At 35.2% G+C, this 17,478-nt stretch overlaps 2 protein-coding genes across 2 annotated transcripts; one reads left to right on the forward strand and one right to left on the reverse strand.

Moving 5' to 3' along the window:
* Positions 1–3,173: 3,173 nt before the first annotated feature.
* On the reverse strand, positions 3,174–5,019 carry LOC110884606 (11S globulin seed storage protein G3-like). The gene is made up of 3 exons (XM_022132325.1): positions 4,690–5,019; positions 4,333–4,604; positions 3,174–4,251 (listed from the first exon to the last, which is right to left on the reverse strand). The coding sequence occupies exons 1-3, from the start codon at positions 4,976–4,978 to the stop codon at positions 3,316–3,318; spliced, it is 1,497 nt and encodes a 498-aa protein (XP_021988017.1). The 5' UTR covers positions 4,979–5,019; the 3' UTR covers positions 3,174–3,315.
* A 7,119-nt stretch (positions 5,020–12,138) lies between these two features.
* Positions 12,139–17,156, forward strand: LOC110881168. The gene is made up of 6 exons (XM_035978315.1): positions 12,139–12,263; positions 12,471–12,570; positions 13,594–13,759; positions 15,629–15,711; positions 16,614–16,719; positions 17,128–17,156. The coding sequence occupies exons 1-6, from the start codon at positions 12,139–12,141 to the stop codon at positions 17,154–17,156; spliced, it is 609 nt and encodes a 202-aa protein (XP_035834208.1).
* Positions 17,157–17,478: the final 322 nt, after the last annotated feature.

The raw sequence follows: 17,478 nt of genomic DNA on the forward strand, positions 1-17,478 counted from the left end.
TGTATTTTCCACTGTCTGGAGCCGGACTTCCCCACCAACTCGGATTCATGATAGATGAGCAAAATAAATGCTAAGTAAGAATGATCCGAAAGATACACAGCCGAAGGATCCTGGTCGAAGGATCTGAAATCACAGAAACTTGTTAACAACAAACTGACCACAATCGAAAGATATAACCTTGTTTGAAGGATCAACAGTATTCGAAAGATTACTGTTGACTCTCGAACAATGATTTCGAAAGATTCAAGAGCTCGAAGGATTCTCCTTTGAAAGATCCTTATCTTTCGAGCTAAATCCCTATCTTTCGGACAACAGATCTCGAAAGATTCACCAATACGAAAGATCCTTATCTTTCGGACACTTGTCTTTCGATTAGATTCCTTTCTCGAAGGATATGATTCAGACTTCGAAGGATGGGTCGAAGGATAACAATCTTTCGAGCCTTCCTTGATCGACAGATGTCGAAGGATAGTCTTTCGATGTCGAAAGATATCTTTCGAGAGGTTCTGACACAAACTGATCTGATGTGAAAGGTTGGTGAAAAGGTGACAGGTTGGTAAGGTCAACTTTCGGCAAAGAGTATGGCAGGCTGACATCTTTCTTACCAACCAAGATTTTGAAATAAAATATGCCAAAAATGGAAAACTTAACCCAGAAACCGGTGACCGGAACCTTAACCGGAATATTGCCGGAATTCACCAAATCACTCAAAAACAAGTTTTCAAGTTACCCAACCCACCTTAAAACACTCCCGGTTAGTTTAGACACGTTTTTACTCAAAGAAAATGCAGGAAAACAAGTAAAAACAGGTGCAAAACCAAGTGTTTCAACACACCAAAACTTGTAAAAACCCGGTTTTAAACAAGGTAAAGAGCGAGGCTCTGATACCACTTGTAGGTCCCTTTTCGCGGAGGATTACGAACCTAAACCTTGTTATACAAACCTACTAGCGAGTGCGGAATCCAAGCTAGCAAGCAAACCGAGTTAGTAGCAAGTAAAGAAACAAACACACAAGTTCACCGATTAACACAACTTGTATTAATGCAATGAGGGTTCGGTTACAAGCTCAATGTTTACAGAAATGTTCTATAAACTCTCTAAGTGTGTGTGTGAGTTCTGGACAGAATGCTCTCAAAGCTCTCTATCTCTCGGATGTGCAAATGGCAGAACTAACTCACACACATACACTGCATGGGTATATATACCCAGCTCAGCAGGTCTGCTCGAAGGATACGAAAGATGGTCCGAAGGATCATCTTTCGGATACAATGCTTTCGAAGGATAAGCAGGGACCTCGAAGGATCATCCTTCGAGGACCATCAGTCGAAGCATATCTTTCGAGGTGATCGAAGGATCTACATTATCCTTCGATCACTCATCCTTCGAGCCAGACAACTTTCAACAAGTTTACTTACTGTTGACTGAGTCAAACCAGGAGGACGGTTGACTTGGTCAACTTACATGACTTACAAGGACATCGTTACATACAGACCGAATACAGACAAAGTACAGACACAAGTGCACATTTAGATAATTGAATAAATATACATCAAGCTCTTATTACTCTTGCACTTATATACATAACTCCCTTATGTCGTTTATTCTTCAAGTTCAAGTTAACAACTCGAAGATCAGAAGCACCCTCTGTCAAGAACACCAAACCCTCTTCAATACATCTGATCAACATGTAATACAAGTACCAAAACTCCAAGTTGTCATCCAATTCACAATAACAAACAAAAAGGTTAACATTCGTTGTCATCCTACTGGACAATGACTTTGAATGTCAATATATATCAAATCCCCGACAATCTAAATGAACCGATAATTACTTACTAATTAATATAATAAAACGTTACTAAAACTACCCGTGTTTTACACGGGTCCGACTACTAATTTGAATATAAACAATATATAAACAAGATTTAGGTCACTAGACACCAAGTAATAGTCTTCTAAAAATGTAATATGTGTATATCAAAAACAACAAAACTAAAAATGTAATATGTTTATATCAAAAATAACAAAAGCACTATATACATGTCAACGGAAGTGTATAATTTAAGATACATACGCCGTCCGATTATATCCCATTTAAAAATATGAAACACAAATACATATTATATATAATAGATTAACCAAAAGCGAGACAATATTTTATTTAGATAATTGCAAAAATATACATCAAGCTCTTATTACTCTTTCACTTATATTACATAACTCCCTTATGTCGTTTATTCTTCAAGTTCAAGTTAATCAATAGATTAACCAAAACCGAAAAAATAGATCATTCACCGAGGTACGAGTGTACCTAGGAATATATAATCAAGATCTCCTTTCAGTGATTTTGTGACTTCGATGTGCTTCTCCAAACTTGTATTATGCTTTTTGGTTTTCATAGGTTTTCAGAACTAACAAATGAAGAAGACAAATCCAATACTTTAAGAACTAGTTGGTCTTTTCATAGAATTTTGCCGAACTCTACTAAGAGAGTGACAACTTAAAAGCTCTAATGATTAAGGATCATTCAATCACATAGAGTTATTAAAAAAAAAATCTTTTTTCCTTTGTAAACCCTTGTTGAACAAGAATCATTCAACCACGTAGATCTCACTCATACCCGCAGAAATACTATACAAACCTATAATGAAAGAAAGAATTATTATTAACACATTTGAATATAAACAATATATAGACAAGTTTTAGGTCACTAGACACCAAGTAATAGTCTTCTAAAAATGTAATATGTGTATATCAAAAACAACAAAACTAAAAATGTAATATGTTTATATCAAAAATAACAAAAGCACTATATACATGTCCATGGAAATGTATAATTTAAGATGAGATGCATACGTCATCCGATTATATCCCATTCAAAAATATGAAACACAAATACATATTATATATAATAGATTAACAAAAAGCGAGACAATATTTTACAATATATAGACAAGTTTTAGGTCACAAGACACCAAGTAATAGTCTTCTAAAAATATAATATGTGTATATCAAAAACAACAAAACTAAAAATATAATATGTTTATATTAAAAATAACAAAAGCACTATATACATGTCGATGGAAGTGTATAATTTAAGATCACATGCATATGTCATCCGATTATATCTCATTCAAAAATATGAAACACAAATACATATTATATATAATAGATTAAGCAAAAGCGAGACAATATTTTATTTAGATAATTGCATAAACATACGTGAAGCTCTTATTACTCTTGCACTTATATTACATAACTCCCTTACATCTTTTATTCTTCAAGTTGAAGTTAACATGCAACTACACATTTGACTTAAGCTGAAGCCCTGATCCCTTGGCCCCTGGAAAAACTTGGTGCAAACAAAACCGTCTCCCTCTGGCTAAACTTGAGCTGCTGAGCTTCCTCTCGAGATAGCTGATACGCATTCGCCACAACGTCAACCGGCATGCTGCTGATGGCGGACACACGCCCTGCAAGGTTTGCTATCATGGCATTATCATTAGTCTTGAAAGACACCCACCTGCTTCCTTGTTCATTGGCTCTCTTGATCACCGCAAAGTTCTGCGGGATCACCACCACCTGTCCCTCACGGAGCTCGTTGTCGAAAACTGAGTTTCCTTGGTTGTCGACGATTTGTACCCTCAAGGCTCCCTCGGTTACGTAGAGAAGATTGTGGGCGTTGATTGTCCAGTGTGGGGATTGGATGGCATTCGGACGGAGTTCGCCTCTTTCCACGCTGAGCCGGAGGTGCTCGAGAATGGGGAATTTGAAGCTGTTGAGGTTTGCAATGCTGCCGGCTTGCGGGTTTACAAAGTCAGCCTGGGAAGGGTTGTCAATGTTCACTTTGAACTTCATGCTGCAGATGGTTTCTTCCACACCGTTGCTCCATCCGCCACGTCTGCCTTGCTGCTGCTCTTGTTGTTGGCGAGGAGAGCGTCGCTGCTCTTGTTGTTGGCGAGGAGAGCGTCTGTCTTGTGGTGGGCGGACTATTTGAAGGTCTTGTCCGACATTAACAATGTGGCCTCTCTGGTCGTTTTGTCCTTGTAGCTTCTGGGCGGTCTCTTGGTCGACGTTGAATGATTGTGCAATGAGCTCGGGGGTGAAACCGTTGAAGATGTTGCCGGCGTTCTGACCTTGCCCTTGCCTTTGCCTTTGCCTTTGCCTTTGAGGAGATTGTTGGCGTGGTTGTCTTTGTTGTTGCTGCTGGCTTTGAGCTTGAGCTTGAGGGTTTCCGGCTAAGAAGAATCTCTGAAACGTTACAAGTTTTTAGTTCAGTATATATATATATTTAGGTTTAAAATGGAGTAGTTTTTTAGAGTATATATGTACCCTTTGGTTTTCGTCAAGCTGGTTCTCATGGTTCTGAGTATCCAAGAAGACGACCACCACAAGTTCTGTGTTGCCGTCGTTGTGAAGCCAGTGAGCTGTTCCGGTGGGGATGGCAACCACGTCACCCTCCTTTAAGTTCTCTACTTTCTGATGACGGTCCTGATTGCCCTCTCCTCCTCCTCTGCGGCCACCCTCACCGGAAAACTGTTGCTCCTGCGAATATTCATAGGTTTCCGGGCATCCCGGCAATATAACCCCCTGAATACCCCTACCTTTAAACATGCCAAAAACACTGCAGTTAGATTATTATTTTTAAACTTAATTTGCGACTCTTAAAATATTTATTTATGTGTATACCTCTCTCGACGAAGGCCAAAATAGGGGTGTTGACGTAGGAAGGCAAGAGAAGGCCACCAGGTTGAATCCGGTGTCGAATAAAATCGACACCCGCACACTGGAACTGTTGGTCATAGGCGTCCCAAATTTCGGTCACACCGGCTTCAGCTTGGATAACTTCGATGGGCTCGAGCGCCTCGATGTTTTGAAGCTGGCACTGGTTCTGTTGCTGTTGCCGTTGCTGGTGGCGGGCAATGCAAGTGGCAAAGAGAAGGGTAAAAGCTAAGAGCAAAGTTGCTTTGGATGCCATTGTTAAGTGGAATGGGATGTGATGTGGTGAATAGGTGTTGTGAACTAGCTGGTTTTATAGTGGAAGAAGATCAAGGAGGAAGTGACATCTAAGAGGTTATGCCAGGAGAAGATCACCATTTGGAGCTGAGACATGCTACATCTGTATAAGTAGTGTGTTTGTCTATATGCATCATCAAGATGATAAGTATAAATGGGATGGTGATGAACAATCAGCCATATCATGGCTACATTCTCTTTACTCTCTTTACACTTACTTTCCTTGCTTTTTTTTTTTTTTAATCTCTTACTAGATGTAAAACCGTAAGAACACCATATAGTCTTTAAAAATTTTACATATCAAGCCTAGTTAACAACATTTGTAACAAAAGATTAACATTAGTTGTAAATGCTATTTACCATCACATTATATGTGGTTGTGTCTTAACCCAAGTCTTCCAAATTTCATGGCAACCGATAAATAAAGTCGTAATCTTATCCAAAATGTTATTTATATGTGTTCGGTTCGTTACATCTCAGCTTCGTACATCAATAAGTAACAACCAAGAAGTCCGTCATTATTTAAATAATCGTCATCGTACACCACACCGCTGATAAAACCATATAAAAAACGAAGACTAACACAAAACCTGAAGCATGTATTGATGTTAATAAAATATTACTAATATTATATAAATACACATCGACTTTAAACTAGGAGAAAATACATTAACAAAACAAATCAAAATAAATTTATTTGATTAACTAAGATAGTCGACATTTTTAAATTAAAAATGTGTAGCTCAGTTTGTTATAGCTTTAATTTTAAACCAATAGGTGTCGGTTCAATTCCCATTGTGAGCATGCCTCATTCGTTTTTAGGTAAAAATAATATATTGTTTGAGAGATTCAAACCGGGACCTTAATTAGTACGAAAACATAACGCAAACCATCAGACCATAACTCCTTAATTGTTATATTGTTATGATCAAGTTAAAAAAAATGTTTAAAATATTCAAACCTGGACCTTAAGTATGAAAAATAGCGCAAACGATCAGACTATAACTCCTTAATTGTTATGTCGTCTTTCTCAAAAGTAAATAAGGTAATGTGAAATTGCAATAAAAAAGATAGTAACTTTCACCCATTGACTTGGTGTATTTTAGTATTTACAACTATTTGATCAAAAGCATGGGCGGCTCTTTAGGTGTGCGAGGAGGACTTCCGCATAAGGCCCGTTTTTTCGAGGGGTACGGGATTTTTTAAAAAAATTTGATATATATATATATATATATATAGGGTAGGGTTCCAGCGTGAACAACCTCCCAAGAGTGAACTGCGTGAACAGATATGAACCCTTGATTTCCTTTTTAGTTGTTAAGGGTAGGATTGTAATTATATAAAAAATTAGATTTAAATCATTATTTTAATAATTGAATTAAGTTACATCTTTCCTAATTTAAATTCATTATCCACATTATGTTTATTTATTAATAAGATAATTATCAAAACAAACAACAAATCACCAGATTTCAATTTTAATTTTTATTTCAGATTTCATCACCAGAATTCAAATTTTGATTTTTAAGATCCACGTAACTTTCATATTTCAACGGTATACACATGTGTACTTGGATATAAATAGAACAGTACACATGTGTACTCAGCATCAGCATCGTACATATGTGTACAGTAATTCACAGGTGTACATCAACATTCAATACAAAAAAAATTCTGAGATCTCATAAAAACAGACGATATACACATGTGTACATCACATTAAAAAGAGGGCAAAATCAGAATACACATGTGTACATCGCATTTAAACAAATAGTTATTTTAGTAATTGAATTAAGTTACATCTTTCCTAATCCTTGATTTGATTTGTGAGAGATTTATGTAATCAGTTTAAGAAGATAATTGATTACTTGATTTGTGAGAGATTTATGCAATCAATTTAAGATTGAAATTACACATATACCCTTTTTGTATTTAATTAAATGAAAAAAAATTAACCAAATAATTACCATCATGCCACTCACTTTAATCTCAAGATCATAAAAATCAAGGGCTGAGATCAGTTCACGCAGTTCACTCTTGGGAATTTGTTCACGTTTGAACCTAATCCTTTATATATATATATATATATATAGGTAGATGATCCTGTAAAAAGTGCCCAAAGTGTGAGAAGTGTATTATAACACTATATATAATACTATATAACACCATATAAACACCGTATAACAATATGTAACACCATATAATACCATATAACGCTATGTAACACTATATAACATTATATAACAAATATAACACTATAGGTTGTCTGATAGCATGTCTCTGATAGATGTATAGTGTTATATATTGTTATATAATGTTATATAGTGTTACATAGCGTTATATTGTGTTATATGGTGTTACATAGTGTTATACGGTATTTATATGGTGTTATATAGTATTATATATAGTGTTATAATACACTTCTCACATTTTGGGCACTTCTTACAGGATCCTTACCCTATATATAAATATATATATATATATGTTATTTTAAAAAAATTATACACACATAACAAAATCCAATATTGAGGCCCATTATCAAAATATTTTTATTTTTTATAATTTTCCCAACTTAACAATAGGTTTATTGGGCCCAGTCCAATACTAAAACGATTAAAAAAAAGAAATACGCAGCAGCCTCAGCCTGCTAGAAACTGGACGGTCGAACTTCGCAGAAGATCAGGTCGAAATACGCAGCAGGAAAATCGAACGACGAAGGCACTACGGCAGAAGATCAGGTGAATTTTCGATTGAACTATGATATATTGAAACTTTAATTCTCAATTTCTGATGATTGGTGAACTGTTCGTTTATAAAATATTGTCGTAGTTGAAACTTTGATTGAACGGTAAAAGTTGTGAGTTGTGACATCAGAATTGTTGATGTTGATTATTATTCATAATTTCATATTTATATAACTGTTAGTTTAATACTTTAATTGTTGAAACTTTGATAGAACTGATCATCATATATTCATAATTTCATAATCATATTTATAGAACTGTTAGTTTAATTATTGATGTTGATTATTTATTGAACATCAGAACCCGTATCGTGTATTGTCATATTGATTAAGTGTTGTCGTTTTTTAGGCGGTAATGAATAATGGCTCCTAAACAAGCTTCCGGGTGGAAAAACGTCAAAAAAGGAAACGAGCGGATGAATTGGTGAAGTCTCAAGCCAGTGCTATGCAAAAGTTTTTGGCGCCTAATTCACCTACAGTTAATGTTGAAAATCAATAAGAAGACGTTGAAGCATAATTAGAAGTAGAACAAGAACAACAAGAACGTGTGGAAGTAGAAGACGGGGAGGAACGTGTGGAAGTAGAAGACGTTGCTAAGCAACAAGAAAATGTTGAAAAGCAACAAGAACGTGTGGATATATTTGATCCAAGAAGGTTGGAAGGACTTAATGCAGATGAGCTTAAGGTATTGGTAGCGAAAGGTCCTAAAAGAGATACTAGTATAGAGTTTGGTCCACTTAATTAATATAATAGACGATTTTCGGCAACTATTTATACAAGAACATTATCAAATTTGGAGAAGTGTGATAGAGAATGGCTAGTATTTTCAAAAGAGCTAGATAAAATGTTTTGTTTTTGTTGTAAAGTGTTTAGAACTAGGGCTCCTAAAGGTAGATTGGAAGGTGAAGGTTTCAATGACTAGCAACACCCGATTCAAGTCACCAAGAACATATGACTATCATAGTGAGGTATGTAAAGATATCATCTAATTATGTTATTGTTGAGGAGTCTTTTTTGGGGTTTTTGAATGCTAATGATACCACTGGGAAAGGGCTATTTGAGGTTATTTGTGCGGAGTTAAAATCTCTTGGTCTTGAAATTGGTGACATGCGTGGCCAAGGGTATGACAATGGGGCAAACATGAAAGAATATCGTTAACTATTTCAGCCACCGTGGCATCTGCAGAAAGAAGTTTTTCAAAGTTGAAGTTGTTAAAATCTAACTTACGATCTACAATGTCTCAAGATAGACTTAGTCGGTTGGCGATGATAGCTATCGAGAACGAAGTCTTAGATAATATAAGTTGTGAAGAGTTAATCCAACAATTTGCTATGAAGAACGCAAGGAGAGCTGCACGAATCATTGGTTAGTTATTACGGTATGTAACTCATTAGAATACTATGATTTTGTCATTGTCGTAATTGCATTGTTTATCAAATACTACAATTTTTGTCATTTTCGTAATTATGTTGTTTATCGTTAAAGCATATGGGCCCATTTTTCGAGCTCGAACAGGGTACATGAATTATCAGAGACTCCAGAGACTCCACTGATCCCAGAGACTCCACTGATCAAATGGTTGAATTTAGATTAAATTACCCGGATGCGTAATGTGGTTTGTCGGTTTTTCACCTTTAGTTCTCATCTTTTTAAAATTGCATGTATTATCACAAGGGTTGCAAGCGGGTAATACCGATGCTCCCCAACATAGATGGTCGTTAGTTTTCTATGTTAAGTTTGTGTGAAATGGCTTTTATTCGCTTAATGATTAAACAAAATAAATTTATTGTCCCTCTTAAGGTATTTGGCTAAAAACAATTAAAAGTTAAAAAGATATGTGGTCCACTTTTATCAACCCAGTCTCTTTACCACCTTCAATTATATCTTCTCTACCGTTCAGGTTAACGAAAACAACTCTGGCGACCTCGTTCTTTCGACTACCTGCAACTGGGTATTGATTCCGAGAGGTAATAGCAAGGTATTTTTTACACGTTTAATACATTTAAAATTTTACATTAAGGTATTAGTGTTTTATTAAGGACGACATGTTAACTAATTTATTATAGGTGCATTGGAGTATCAAATGGAAGAGTTTGAATGGAATAAAGTGGAGAAACATGCTATGATGGAGAAAATTGACGAAGATACGAGTTGGGAGATTAAAATTGTTGTCATACATCCCACTATGAAAATTTCCACCAACTTAAGATACGATGAAATTTATTATATGACTTTGGATAGTTTGGATCTAAATGTGTTATATTTGGATAAGTTGATATTTTATTATATTTGGTTTAGATAGTCTTTTATGATATTGATCTTTTATATTTATTAACATTTGAATACATAGATTACCGTAATAAAACAATTGAAGCAATATAAAAGAACTTTCAAAAAATTTTGGACAAAAAGGGTTGTTAAAAAAAACTTACCAAAATTAATAACAAAATTCTGCAACAAAATCGGTAGCACAAATCTTAGTTAATTTATGTTGTCAAGGCGTAGCTAAACTCGTAGCAAAAACTTTGTAGCTAAAAAAATTTGTAGCAAATCTCGTAGCTAAGATCCCATAGCAAAATTTCATGGCTAAAAATCTGTTGCTAAAATAGCGATCTCTCTTTTTGTAGCTAAAACCGTCACCAGTATAATTGTCGTAGCTAAAGTTCGTAGCAAATAAATTAGCGACAAGACATGTAGCTACGACCCAAATTCGTCACAAACCCGTAGCAAAGTGCGTGTTTGCTATGTTTTTGCTACATGGTAGCAAATGCCTGTTTTTGTAATAGTGTGCGCCGAGAAGCTGTTAAAATTTGGTACATAGTACACATCATGGCAACCGATAAATAAAGTCGTAATATTAACCAAAATGTTATTTATATGTGTTTGGTTTGTTGCGTCACGGTTCCGTACATCAAAAGGTAACAACAAAAAAGTTCGTCATAATTTAAATAATCGTCATCGTACACTACACTACACTTGAGATAAAATCATACAAAAACGATGACCAACCCAAACATGAAACATGTATTGATGCTAATAAAATATAAAGATTTTATATATAAATACATTTAGTTTGAATTAGGAGAAAATACATTATTATATATAATTTATCAACTTTTTAGCTACAATGATTTTGTCATTTTTGTCCTTTTGTGAATTTTTTTCATCTTTCCTTTTTTTTCTGTGTATTTTTTAGTTGTTGTTTTTCTTTTTTAAGTTTCAATCGAGAACCTGATGTTTCATCGAACGGTGCAATACTGACCGACCAACGTCTGTTCAGAATTGATACTCGTTTTTATTTTCCCGATCGATATAAACACATCTCCGTATTTTTCTGTCGTATAATGACTCTTTTTTGTTTCTCTTTTGGTAAGTGTCGGTATCTTAATGAACCGAACCAATAGCAAACGAGTTCCTGCCATTGACGTTATTTTCACTATTGCGTCTATGTTTCCATTAAAAATTGGGTCACCCCGCCGCATAGTTCGGGTGTAACCCACTGGTAAACAAAAGAAATCAAAATAAATTTATTTGATTAATTGAAATAGGTGACAATTTTTAAAACTAAAAATGTGTAGCTCAATTTGTTATAGCTTTGGTTTTAAACTAATAGGTATCGGTTCAATTCCCATTGTGAGCATGTTTCATGCGTTTTTCAAGTGTGTGTGTATATATATATATAGGTACGGAATCAGGAGAAAACGCCCAAAAGTGTAAGACCGGTGAGAACGCATCCTGGTCGAACATTATTAACAGAAAGAATCATTATTAACACATCTCTCTACTCTATTAAAGGAGAAAGAGGATGACCTAGCTTTTGCTTAGGTGTCAACCAATGAGCTATGCCAACTCAGCTTTGCTTACTCCATTATTACATCATAAATATAACTTTTATTTATTTAAAATACATCACTTTCATTTATTTAAAATACATAATACATAGGTAGTTGAAGGGGAAATTCAAAATTCAAAATCAGCTGTGCCTCCCATCTTTAAAGGCACCCAAATATATACTTTCAATATCTCTCTCAAAAGAAGACCATCTTTCAAAATCCAATAGCTCTCTCTTTCTCTCTCTCCTTACGTACTTTCTCTTTCTTTTCTGTTTCCTCAAACTAAAAACCCTAAACACAATCTTCAATGGAGATGCCACAAGATGAAGATGTCGTAAGATTAAAGACACCACAATCTTCAATTAGGGTTCGGTAACGTGTGATTTGGATTAATATGGGTTATTAATTTTGGGATTTTTAATCATCGATTTTCATTACGATCGACATTTGATTTCGTTTCAATCGAGTGGTGCAGACAGCACATCTCAGATGATTCTGATGGCCACTTCAACGACAACAAGTACGAGGTTTTGGGGGAATCCTATGATGGGAAACAATCATTTTTGTGGGTCTGTTCTTGGTGATTCTGTTTCAGGGTTGAAGGATGATGCAGGTTTGGCTGTTGAGTGGTCTGTTGATGAACAACGTAAGTTGGAAGAAGGATTATCCAAGTAAGTATTTTGTTCCAATTTTGTATGTCATGTTGTTACCTTAATATATGCTAATTGAGTAGATTATCTTTAATCTTCTATTTGATTAACCTAATGCAACTTTCAGTTTCTGCACATAGAATATGTGTAATTAGTGTTGCAGTTTCTTTCTAATGAGCATTTTTTTATATGAAAAGTGTGTAATAAGATCTTGTAAAATGTATGTAGATTTGCTGATGAACCCAGTATTATGAGGTATATCAAAATTGCTACCACAATGCGTGATAAAACTGTTCGTGATGTTGCACTAAGGTGTAAGTGGATGGCGGTGAGTTATTACATGTTTTCATCGTATCGTGTATTCGTGTTGCCTTTTATCAATTGACTACTTATGATAACATTAGTTAATGTTCATTATCGGCATATGCTCATTATTACACTATTATAAATAGCTTATTATAGTTATACTTTAATGGGCGGTCATAGAGGTTGCATTTTCGACCCGTTTACTTATGAATGGGTTGATTTAAGTTACATTTTCTTCTCTAACGGTCAAATTTGTAAAATAAAAGACGGCTAAAAAGGAAATGGGTCAAACAGGTCGAAAGTCTCACGCCCTCATGCCCTACATACACTTTATATTCTATATGCTATGGCGTTTGATAACTAAACAAAAAGAAAGTGTTTATATATCTGAATCAATTAACTATAATCGTGTCTAGAGAATGTGTATGTCTTAAATGGAAGAAAGAGATCACACAATCACCTAAAAGTTTTAGGTCATTGTATGTTCTCTTTCTTACATATAACACATACACGTTTTCTCGACGCAATAAGAGTTTACTGATTAAGATAAATAAATACATACATTTCTTTTCTAACTATTGGGCCATAAGATGGTGCAATAATCCATCATGTGTAATATGGCCCATAAGATAATGGTTTATGGGTTGAAATGATGGGTGCCACTGAAAAACAATGCATGAGTTTAAACGGGTCCAACTGGGAGTTGTTGGATAAGAATATGGCTCAAGTGGTGGGGCTTGGTGCTGATCTCCTTCTTCATAGAAATATAGAATCACATTCTTTCTTTTTTTCATTTTTGATAGTAAATAATGGTTTTTAATTATCACATTTAATATATTGGTTCTATGCATTAAAGACAGACTTTGACCTTTAACCTGTATAACCCGTTCGACATTATTTCCAAAATTTACCTTCAGAAGTCATACGACCTCCTAAAAAAGTGTTAAAGGGTCAATTAATCTTGTTGACCCACCCGTAATTAATATCTAAAATGTGATTAACTTCATGAAGCACCCGAATTATGAATCTTTCTTCCATATAATTACGTTTATTTGGTAAAAATATTAGTATTCTGATTGTCGTGTGTTTTCAGGATAATTTGGTGGAATCATCCTCAAAACAAAGTATATCATCAGTTCCAACACTTAATGTGGCTCCGTTTCCTGTTACCATGAGTAATCGAACTCAGATTGATGGCATGACTTTTGAAGGTAATTATCTGAACTGTTACATGATTAAATAAAAGGGATTTAGAGATAATTTAGTAACATCAAGCTTACATGAAGATTAAATATCAAAATTGCATACTTTTATAGAAAAAAGGGGCTCTTTTTCTTTTTTATTTACTCTAATAATTGTGTGGATTGTTGATATGCACAAAATGCAACATATAAATTATATCAATTGTGGCATAAAACTAACCCTTTTTTAGTACTAATGTTGGAAAAAGTGTGCTTTTGTCTTCCTTTTGTATTTTCAGGATTAAATGAGCTCAAATTAACAAAAGAAGCAAAAAGACAGCAAAACCTAACATAAATACAAGAAAAGGAGCAAAAGTGGAATGCCCGACCCCTCAACAGCATCTTCCCAAGCAAAACCAAGAAAACAGAAGACTGAACACGCCCCGTGCTCAGCGAGCACGGGGTCATGCCCAAGTAGCAGCAGAAAAGACAAACCTTTAGAAGCTTCTACTGCCCACCACGGGGCCGTGCCCAGCGGACACGGGGGCGTGGTCAGCTTCCTGCAGGCGCATTTATTGTAATTGCGAATTACTATTAATGAAGAGAGAGACAAGGATGGACACGAGGCCGTGCCCAGCGGGCACGGGGCCGTGCCCTAGCTTCTGTTCAGCCTATAAATAGGAGTGTTTGGAGCCCATTTCAACTCATCCCTTGGCACACCACCTCTCTCACACTTCACCCACCACCCACCACCACCATAACACCATCATCCACCACCATCATCCATTGTCCATCATAGAGTGTGTGAGTCGTATCGGGGTCCAAGATTGATCGTAAGAGTTCTTGACAATCAAAGGCCATGTTTGCCTAAGTCTCTTACATCACTTGGTGAAGACAAGTGTTTAGTGTAATACTTTTTATTTTAAATCTTTTGCAATTTTTAATTGGTTTTGTATTAATGACTTTAATTACTAGTTTCTTATGTTGAAGGTGATTCTTCCTTATCGTTTGTCCGTGGTGTCTTGGCATTATTTTACTGTCTATATAAAATAAAAGATTTTCACCATTCATATCTCCATGGTCTATATGGAGGTATGTTGGCTACCTGGTCGGGGGTTAAGGGAACGGTTTGGTAAGAGTCTTGCATTGTTCAGTTTATAGATCCTGCAAAGGACCTGGGTCAAATTTAGTAGGACCTCCTTCAATACCTAAAGGTATTGGATGGCGGGGGTCCAAACTCTTTGACCCCCTCATAAGTTAAACTACTATTAAAACTTTAACCCACCTACTTAGGACTGTATCCCTGCTGACTCAGACTACTTAGCTGAGGGTAACGTCGCCTTCAAAAGAGGGGCCTACCACATTATGCATTAATAACTTAATTAATTATCTTTCAATAATCCGACCCTTTAGGATTGTATCCTTGCTGACTCAAACTACTGGGTTGAGGGTAACGTCGCCTTCAAAAGAGGGGCCTACTACAATAACTAAGATAATCTCTTAAACAAGTGCAAAAGTGCGAAAATAATCAAAGGTTACACTAACACACGAGTCGGATCCAAGTGATTTATCTTGTCTATCTATTTTTATTTATTTTATTTTCAGCATTTTAGTTAGTTTTATTTTCTTAGTTTAAAAATCTTTTTCTAACAATTTGATTTGATTAGACGTTGAGGATAAACCGGTACTAAAAGCTCTTGTGTCCTTGGACGACCTCGGTATCTTACCAACACTATACTACGTCCACGATGGGTGCACTTGCCCATATGTGTGTTTAGTGTTAGTAAATATCGTGTTTTATAAATTTAAAACTTGGCTAAAAAGTGTAAAAGGGCTTAAAATACATACCTAAAATATATTACACCTAACGCACATCAATTGTTCTACTGATTGATGCAGCATTAAGTGGTTCAATAAGGCACTTACTCGAACAAAACAACCAACTTCTTGGTCAGATCTCAGCTAATATCTCTCTAATGAAAGTAAGTGACATTTCTGAATGAGTAAAATGCCATTTTCGTCCCCAAGAGTTTTTACTTGACCATCAAGCCAGGGCCCGGATCATGCAGGTGTTTATATGCATAATTAATTGATCTTATTAGTTCATGTTTGTTGAAGCCACTGTTGGGTTAAAACAATGTTTTGTGGAGAAAATAGTAGTTGAAACCACTGTTGGGTTAAAACTGTGGTTTGAAACCATTGTTGGGTTAAAAACTGTGGTTTGAAACAACTGTTGGGTAAAACAGTGTTTTATGAAGAATACAATGGTTGAAACCACTGTTGGGTTAAAACTGTGATTTGAAACCACTGTTGGGTAAAATAGTGTTTTATGAAGAAAACAGTGGTTGAAACCACTGTTGGGTTAAAGCAGTGTTTTGTGGAGAAAACAGTGGTTGAAACCAATGTTGGGTTAAACCTGTGGGTTGACACATTTAAAACTGTGGGTTAAAACAATTTGTTTGATCGTATGGTTAATTATGAAACTGTTATCAGTGTTCTGTTATGGATGTGTATTTGTTTTTAGTATTATATGTAATTTGATGATTTGATCTGATTGTACATAAAATTAGATAAGAGCAATATGGAGATCTCAGATGATGAAAATGATGGTAGTTTACCATCAGATTTTGATATGAATGAATCCGTTCATGAAGGTACCTCTTGATTTTACTCTATATTGATCTTGGTCAAATTGTGCACGAATGGGTTAAAACAATTTGTTTGATCGTATGGTTAATTATGAAACTGTCATCAGGAAAATATTATTATGACAAATATTGATAATACTGTTTGGTTTGATTTGGTTTAAACTGTGGGTTAAAATATGAGATCATTTAATCATCTGAATTGGAGTCTTATTTTTTCTGTATTATCTCATTTGCAGTTAGATTATGATAGAGCTGCATATGCCCGAAACAAGAAGGTAGATAAGGTGGCACAAAAGTTTGGAGCTGAATATGAGGACGTATTAAATGGCAGTCTTGGTTTCGGTATGCTGTTGGTTAAAACAATTTGTTTGATCGTATGATAAAGAAGCTTCAATTGAAACCTTTATGGATAATTTCGTCATTCCGTATCAAAGCTAAGCGAGATCCTACCGTACTTCCTAAAGGCAAGTGTCAGGCGAAGTAAGTCTTCAAATACATTCTAAGTTTTTCATTTGTTTTGCTAAGAAGATCCCATTTAGGTAGAATTGTTACTATCAGGAAAAACTGATGACATAATTAAGCCTATTATATCAATTTAATTATAGCAAATTATTGTTAAATGCTCTGTTTATGCTTCATAGTTCTGTGCACCACATGCTTATTGATACACATTGGCTAAGGGTCATTTGTAGAGTCAATAGACTTTGATTTCATGGTTTAACTAAGTTGTTATATTGATTAATATGTTAGGTAAATATGATGATGATAAAAAGATTTGAACTTTTGGTCACAGGTGCAAACAAAAACTCTAATTATAGCAAAATACGATGAGCCGATAGGAAAAAGAATCTTACAAGTTATATCGCGTCATCGGATATGCAAGCTGGTGATGGGAATTACATTCTCAAAATCATCTTCAATCTATCTCTGTATGTTCTTGATTTGTGTTCTTGAATGAGACCGAGCCTGAGCTCGGGCCTAAAAATATATATTTAGTAAATGTTCGTGAGCTTCACTTATTAAGCTCAATCAGGCTCGCTAGTTTAAACAAACTAAAAAAATGTATAATCATTCGTCATTTATGGTTCTTAATTGGATTTC

The sequence above is a fragment of the Helianthus annuus genome, chromosome 10 (assembly GCF_002127325.2).
Source record: "Helianthus annuus cultivar XRQ/B chromosome 10, HanXRQr2.0-SUNRISE, whole genome shotgun sequence".
Taxonomy (NCBI): domain Eukaryota; kingdom Viridiplantae; phylum Streptophyta; class Magnoliopsida; order Asterales; family Asteraceae; genus Helianthus; species Helianthus annuus.